Genomic DNA, 8,270 nt, shown 5'->3' with positions numbered 1-8,270 from the left:
CGACGAGGGCGGCAGTGCGGAGGAAGCGCAGAAGCGCACGCTAGTGTTGCAGGCAGGCAAAGTGTACGCCGCCAGCGACCGCCTCGACAGCACGAGCGCTCGTCTGTAGAGCATCTCTACCACCCCCGGCTCTGTTTGTGCGTCTCTCAGAGTGCGTGCGACGACGACGGGTGCTGTTGTGTCTTACCTTCGTTTTCTGCCGCTTAGTGACAGCGCTACCTCGCTCGCCTCTGGCACAGCAGCGAAAACACAGCGAATCACAAACAGTTCGTGCCCTATGTCTGTGTGAGTGACGGAGATGGCAAGAACGGAGGGAAGAAGGAGGGAAGAAGGAGGGAGGAAGAAATACATGCAAGGGGTACCGACTGAGAACGGTAACAACACCAAAACAGACACGGATAACAAAAGGCACCAGAGACCACCAACGCGAAAACGACTACGCCGTTCAGCTGAGACGCTCTCCTCCTCCGACTGAGATTGTACGGCGAGGGTGTCCGTGTAGCAACGGAGCGAGAACCCGAAGCAAGCATAAGCAGCCCGCAAACACGATTAGGAATAGGAAAGCAAAGAGAAGGGGAGGAGGAGGGCTGTCACGAGTTGGCATGACCTGCAGAACGGTACGTGCGATGGGTTTGGGTGACGATACTGCCTCTACCTCGTTATGGAGAGGCAGTAGATATGTGCGTCGAAATGCCAACGTACAAACACATAGATGTGCACACGCTAACTGGGAGTCGCAGGAGCGACGTCACCCGACGCCGAGGGAGACTTGCACAGTAAGTGGGGTGAGGAAGTTGAGAAAGGATGGTGAGCGTGTGTCACTCAACAGTAACGTCGCCTGTCTGACCCCGTAAACGACGCTAGGGGATCGTCAATGTTCACAGATTATGTTTCTCTTTGCGTTGGCATATGCGAATATAGCAGCGAATAGCTGCATCAATGACACATCCCTCCAATACATGTAGCCAAGGGTGTACACGCGTCCCTGTCCCTCGGTGTCCCTGCTTGTTGTGCAAGCCACTGTCATGCGATGAACAAATACGGAAACACAGAGACACGTAGAGGCCGTTAGGAGCCCAAACCGCAAACAGGTATGAAAAGGGATGCCAGTACACTCACCGTCTTTCTTGCGATGTGTCGAGTCTTTTTTTTTCGTTTGGCCGCCCCTCCTCGCCCCTGATGATCACGACTGGGGGGAGGGAGGCACACCTCTCAGTGCGTGGTGGTGTCACAGGGCCCAGCACCCCTCCCCCTCTCTGTGTGTGTGTGTGTAGGGAAGCCAAGCAGCCCCTCACCCCCCCCCCACTGCGCCTGCTAATGCGGGACCACCTCTGGCGGTGACAGGGTCCAGTACCCACGACGTGGGGAGGTCAGAGTGATTTGCCGCCACTGGCGTCGGGAGACCAGGCCTGGATGGCGTTGCGCCGAAGCGACCGGCGACAGTGAACACGCCTGCGCTAATCTATATGATGGGCGCAGTGGCAGCGTGACTCGAGCATACCCCACCCCGGCCCTCGCACCGCCGACTGATGGTGGTGGTGCGTGGGGGGCCTGAGCCACCCAGAGAGGGACTCACCACCTGACGACTGGCACGGTGGGAGCGGCTGTGAGGCGACCTGCAGCGCGGAGGGTCGGTAGAGCTTGAGGCCGAGGCGGTGCTCCGATGACTGAGTCGGCGCATGGTTGCAGCGCGTGTGTCTACGGCTGCCTTGCACCACGTGAAGTGGGCGCCTGTGGGGCCGGCCAGAGGGGTGGAGTGGTGCTTGGCTCCTGTTGCATGGCACAGTAGGGACACGCGTTGGGGGGCAACAAAGTGTCCAGTCGGCAGTAGTCGCACTGCCCACATCTGCACACACGGACAGAAAGAGTCCTTGGATCTCGCGCTGGCGCGGAGTCGGTGCTACGCCCAGCGCGCTCGCGCGCGCTCATCTCATAGGGCACTGCAAGCAGCGATGCCATTCGGATGACACGAGTGACCACAGCTCTCCACATTTTGCTGCACGCACTGCGCACAGCAAAAAGCGCTCGCCTGCATGCACGAGCGGTCCATTTCAGCACCACAACCACGACAAAGCTCACGAACGCTGCAACGCACAAGCACTGCACCGCGCGAGACGGCGTCGCCTTAGCGAGCTCTACAAGTGAATGGGCCCACCATCGCCCCATCCGGGTTGGGCGCCGCTAGCTCAAAAGAAGCACGGTCTAGCAGACACTTTTACAGTGGCCTGCAGTGGCTTCTAACGGTATACCGCAGATGGGTGGCGTGGGTCATGGAGCCGTCGCACGTACCAATAAGGTCCCTGATCCCGTAACGTCACACGATACCCCACTGGCAAGAACAGTCCGTCAACAGCATCCGTGAAGCAGCCCTGCTGAAGCGCGCCCGACGACCACCCGAATGGCGTTGTCCTTTACCACAAAGAGCTGCGGTTCAAAATGAAGAAACACGGAGGATAAGAGATCGTGCTTAGCCACAGCAGCAGCAGCCAGCTGCTTACCCTTGTGGTGGACATGGACTGTAAAACGGGGAGACCAAGAGGTGCACATCTTCCGCGTAAGCCTGTGGACTCCAGGGTAGGCTGACATGTGCTGGTATTTGTTTACAATGTACCGTGGGGGGAGGGAGGTGCAGAGCTGTGTGCCTCTGCTGGTGAGAACGCGCTTCCATTGGTCTGCATGGAGTCATTTGCCGCACCGATGGGCAGCGCCGCGTTCACACACACGCGCCCTCATATGTAAAGCGGAAAGAAAAGATGAGCGAGAAAGCAACACGCGCAGCACCTTCAGCAGCACTACGAAGGTCGCATCTTTGAAGGTCGAGAAGGGCTAGTCACAACCAGACGAGAGAAAAAGGAAACGGTACAACGAGAAGCAAGAGAATAGGGAGGACACCGTTCGTGCACAGAGAGGGAGCTGCACGGAAGGTGCATGATTTCATGAGAAGCTCAGCGGAGGTACAGTGTGGGGGAGGGAGTACATTGGCAAGATGAAGAGCATGGGGGCATGAGAAAGCCGCCTCCATGCCACCAGAGGAGGAGGAATACGGTGCGAGCTCTGTTTTGCTCTCTCTCTCTCTCGTTTGTTTACTTGTTTTTTGTTGTTGTCATGGGGATGCACACACCTAACTCTCGGCGCAGACGTACCTGTGCTTGCATCCTCGACTTATGCGGAAAATGTAAAGAGAGCTTTCCTTCACAGGGTGGAATGGGGCGAGTGGGGAGCGCAGCACAACGGTGCTGATGTTCGTGCTGCCTTAGCTTCCAGTGTACTTCCACCCTCCTTACAGCTCCTCGCGGAGTGCGTCCACGTGTCGAAGAACAGTGCGACGCAGGTAAAGAGGAATGGCAGTGGAGGGGTGTAGAACGCGACCACAGGTAACGCAACACCGCACTCACAAGCGCGACAGCGTTTGGAAAGAAACGCATCAGAAAAGGAAACAATGAGGATCGAACAGGGGTGGGTACACACACACACAAGCAGCGAACCGTCGCGTTTCATCGAGGCTCATCCTCCCTCTCGCCTTTGGCCTTGAATTGCACAGAGAACGAGAGCTGGTAGCTGCTTCATGCAACGAGGAAAAGGAAGCTCGTTGCCTCCCGCCTCCTCTTTTCTCGCCATCACAGTGGCACATCCCCGAGCCAAGCTTTCCCTCTCCGTTGCCGATGTCTCCCTGTCATAGCGCTTCGCCTTTTTCCTCTCGTTTGTTTGTTTGTTGCGACTGCTTTGCCCACACCTTTCCGTCTGCATCTCGACGAGAGGTCCGGTGCACCGGGCGAAAAGAGAAGCCGTGGTGGTTTCATCGTCACGTCTTCGTCGCAGCCGCTACAGCTTCGGGTGTGTTCGGTTCCGCCTTGAGGCTGGACTCCACGTACGCTATCTGAAGGTCCAACATGCTCGACGGTGCGTAGAAGCGGCGCAGCAGCTCCACCGCCTTGTCCACGTGCACCTTCTTTTCAGCAGGACTAACGGCGAGGAAAGCGAGACGGGTGTGCTCGTTGATGAGTTCCGCCCTGTTGTCATTCTTGTGAATTTCTATGTTCAGTCGCAGGGCCTCCTGCAAGTGTTCCACACACTTGTCTCGCTGCTCGAGGTGGAAGTAGGCCTGGGCGAGGGCGTCGTGCGTCTTAATGAGCATCCACTGCGGTGGGTGTGGCGGCGGGCAAATGTGCCGCATGACAATCTCGTAGCTTTGCAGTAGCACTGTGACGGCCGCGGCGTAGTTGCGCTCTCGCACTAGGCGGCGCCCTTTCTGATAGTAGTCGGACGCCTGGATGTACTTATCCTTCTCCGCCGTCGGCACCGGCTCATCGACCTGGTTGCGACATGACCGACAGCCGCAGAAAAAGCCGTAGCGGTCGCGCAGGGTCTGCAGTCGATGGCGCATGCTGTGGAAAGAGAAGCATGATATGCCGCCGTACGACACCGTCAGTTCCTCGCCCTCCATGATAGGGCGAATGGCACGAACGATGAGCCGGGCACACGAGCCCTGCGGGTTGCCCTCAAACGATACGTAGCAGTTGGGGTCGCAGGCGTGGTTGAAGAGTGCGCCGATTGCGTATACCGCCTTGCCAAGGCGCGCCACCACCGTGTTTGTCTGCAGAAGCGTAGAGCTGTTGGCTTCTGAAGGCGCAGCGGTGGTCCGCATCATGCACGTCACATCCACCGCGTTGAGAAGAATCTGTCGTTGCGCCTTGCGTAACTGCTCCGCCTCAGGCTCTGTCAGCGCACCCACATAGAAGCCGATCGTGGCGACGATCGACTCGCAGCCGCCGACGGCCGCGTTCGACTGTAGCTCGCGGCTGAAGCTGCCTTCCAGGGTGCGAATGTGATGAGCACCAAAGTCGTTCTCCGTCACAGGATCGAGCTCTGGGGAAGCGGAGAGCTCCGCGAGGTCCGGGTATGCGCGCATGCCGAGAACCATGCGATACGCCAGCAGCGCATCATTGGGGCAGCAGAGAAAGAAAGGGTGATGACTCTCGTGTTGGCCGTAGTGCTCCCACGCGGCCTTCGCACATGCCGGGCTGCAGAAGAAGCCGCGGGACTTGAGGTGGCGCTGCCGGTACTCGTCACCGTGGTAGAGACAGGCGCTGTGCTGCAGGCAGTACGAGCATACGGACAGCAGTGCCTCGGTGCGAGCCACAATGGCATACGGGGCTTCTTCTAGCACCGGTCCCTCCGTCAGCCGACTGGCCGCTACAAGACCGCGTCCCTTCGCAGATCGCTCTATCCGCACCTCTCCGTTCACATGCGCGCGCGGAGGCAGGCACGCTGCCGACATACCGCTCGTGGCCTCGCCAAACACCTTCGCCATAGTTGCTGGCGAGTTGGCGGCATCGATCGACTCCTGCTTCGAGGCCTCGATATCCTTCTGGCCCAGCTCTGTGAAGCCAAGCTCCACGAGGGAGCGGCCACGGCGCTGCAACGCCTTCCAATAAGTCGGCTGGTATTCCACCGCGCGGTCCGCGTCGACGCAGGCGTCGGCGTAGCGATGCTCGTCGAAATAAACGGTGCTACGGTTATTGAGCAGCACCGCCAGCGTCTCTGGCGCCTCGGCGCACAGGAGCCCGTTTGTGTAAGAAAGAACCGCCTGCTGATGCAGCCGCCTCTTATACTCGGCGTTACCCTTCTCCTTCCACTTGAGCGCCATCGTCTCGTCAAGGCCAGAGACTCGTCTCGCTGTCTCGAAGAATCTGTCAAGGCGTGCAAACACATCGGGCTTTTTGGCGTTCAGCAGCATGAGAAGTTCCCCTATGGGAAGCTCGCCGCCATTGGCTGGGAAATCCTCCTGCAACTCCTGCAGAAAAGGGTACAGGTCACCCGAATTTTGATCTGTCATCGGCTTTTTCGACTCGGCTCCGTCCGTGCCACTGACCGGCGCAGCGGTGAGTGCGCTCGAGGACGACATGTAGACGCGTCGATGCTATGTGTTCCAAGTTGAGGAGGAAGAGCTGTGATGACAGCGGTGGCTCTGTTTGTCGTCTGTATCGTTCTTGTCTGCGTGTGCGTTGCTCAGCTGTTGGATCTCCGCTTATGAGGGGGAGGAGAGAGAAGCTCGCTGGAGGTAGAAGGCTGACGAAAGTCGGAAGAAGACAAGAAGAGAGGGGATATGGTACGAGTAGAGAGGGAAGGGGAAAGGGAAGCCGGGGGTACGATGGCAGCGCACAGGCAAGGGAAAAAGTACAGAAAGGGCGAAAAGGCACGAAACAGAGGGAGAGAGAGAGAGAGACAGCACGAAGGCGCCTGAGGTCTCTGTCCGCCTGTGCACGCACAAGAAGAACGTACACAGATGAATGCACACGGGGCTTTGGATCTACAGAGCGCGCCAAAGCCCGAACCCACCACGGAGAAAGAAAACGAGCGACCCGTAGCAGAGAGGAGGATTGAAAAGAGGGAGGGAGGGAGGGAGGGGTGCGATGTGGCACACAGATGCACAACAAAATCGAGACAGGCAGACCACACGCAGCGGAATGGGGACGCAGTGTTGCGGGAAATACAAAGCAAAGCAAACCCGATTTTTGCTGGGGGGAGGGGCGTCGCAAACTAGTCGAGGGCCACTTGTTCCCGTGCTGCTGATCAATGAGTTCAGCTTTGCTTATTTTTCCGTCACCTTTGTGCGTATCACAGCGCGCGTACGCGTGCGTGTCGAGTTCCTTCGTTGTTGTTTTCTGCGTGGACCTCTGGCAGGCACCCGCGTAGTGGATGGAGGTGCGGAGGGGGGGGAGCAGTGAGATGCCATATGATAAGAAACACCAAGACAACAGAGAGGTTGGAGATCAAAGAAAAAAATGAAGGAGCCTATTAGAGCATAGAGAAAATCGGAAGAATGGGCTGGTGGTGCTATTCAGAGTAGAGCGCGCAGAGGGCTGAATCACTTCAGGGTTAGATGTGGCGTCTTCGCAGAGCGTTTCCGGTGGTTCCTAACTTCGCAGGGTGATGTAAACGGTGTATCTCAGCGTCAGTCATTTCGGGCTGCGTTGTTTGCAGCAACCTCGCTTTCTCTTTCCCACATTCCTCCCCCCCCCCCTTCTCCTACTCTTCCCCGAGTGCCTCATGATCTTGAACAAAACAAGGAGGTGGAGTATGGGCCGCACAGCGACGCACTCCCAGGACAGAAGAATGATCAGTGAAGCGTGAAACGGACCGCGCGAACACTCAGTTTCGTTTTAAGAGCTGCCGTGTTAACGTTGAAAGACCACGTGTATCAGCAGATTTTAGTACGAGCGCTTGTGGGCACGTGCGTGCGTACTATGCTCTGCTCGCATGCGCATGCAGTTCCGACGGTCTCTTAAGTCCCGATGACACGGAAAATGACAGGAGGAAGACGCGTGATGGGAGAGGGAAAGAGTTCGGGGCAGTGTGGCTAAAGGAGTGCCCCACAGGAGCACAGTGTTGTGCAGACAGAGGGAGACTCTCTCGCAGACACTAGAATACGCCAGCTCACGCCGTTACACGGCTCCTGATACACCTTTTTCCCAGCCCACACGAATTCCGCTCCGTCCTTCGGCGGATCGAATTCGAAGACCAAGCACGCACACTTCGAACACAGACGCGCTCAGTCGCACATGTAGACACGCTTACATGCACATATATGCACGTTGACATCGTCACCACAGTAACGACACGTTCTAAACAGGGTGCATGCACATGCGAAAGCAAAAATTTCGATGGAGCACGCAGCTCTATTATTAGAGGCGAAGAAGGGAAAAACACAAGGTGACCGTGAAACAAAGCCATGGCGATATCCTCGTTCACTCTTCTCTCTCTCTCTCTCTGTGTGTGTGTGCGTGTGTGGTGTGCGGATATGCGTGAATTACCTTATGACTGTTTCTCATTTTCTTTTCCTTTGTCATTAGAGATGATGTTGCTAGTGCGGATGCCAGCCGTGTAGTCGCTGGCTGCTATCACGACTGACACCAAGATTCGGGGAAGAGGAGAGCTGTCGTACACGATGATCGAGGGAAAATGAGAAAACTGCAACGCGCCTGTCGATGTTGTATACGTTCTGCTTGCATATAGTAAGCCACGCGCAGCGGAAATAGGGGGAAAGAGCTGCGACCGCTGCACGAGCGAAGGAGAGCGGAGAACGAATGAAGAGAATGAAAAAAAAGGAAGAGGCGACGGACGGCACAACCGCTGTGACTCGGCACCTCCTCCCCCCCCCTCCTCCTCATCCGTGTATGCCTCCCCTTTCCACAGATCCTGCCGTCCTCACTGTGCATCCACGTTTTCTTCTATTTTCCCTTGTTGTTAGCACAACGGTTTGTTTGCGC

At 57.1% G+C, this 8,270-nt stretch overlaps 1 protein-coding gene across 1 annotated transcript; it reads right to left on the bottom strand.

Moving 5' to 3' along the window:
• Positions 1 to 3,802: 3,802 nt before the first annotated feature.
• On the bottom strand, positions 3,803 to 5,905 carry LMJF_34_1050 (conserved hypothetical protein; the record flags this gene model as incomplete). The annotated part of the gene is made up of 1 exon (XM_001686146.1): positions 3,803 to 5,905. One exon carries the CDS (start codon positions 5,903 to 5,905, stop codon positions 3,803 to 3,805), a length of 2,103 nt encoding a protein of 700 aa, XP_001686198.1.
• Between the last annotated feature and the right edge of the window lie 2,365 nt (positions 5,906 to 8,270).

Source organism: Leishmania major, chromosome 34, assembly GCF_000002725.2.
Source record: "Leishmania major strain Friedlin complete genome, chromosome 34".
NCBI classification, from domain to species: domain Eukaryota; phylum Euglenozoa; class Kinetoplastea; order Trypanosomatida; family Trypanosomatidae; genus Leishmania; species Leishmania major.
Note: the sequence above shows the minus strand (reverse complement) of the source record. Positions and strands in the feature narration are given on the sequence as shown.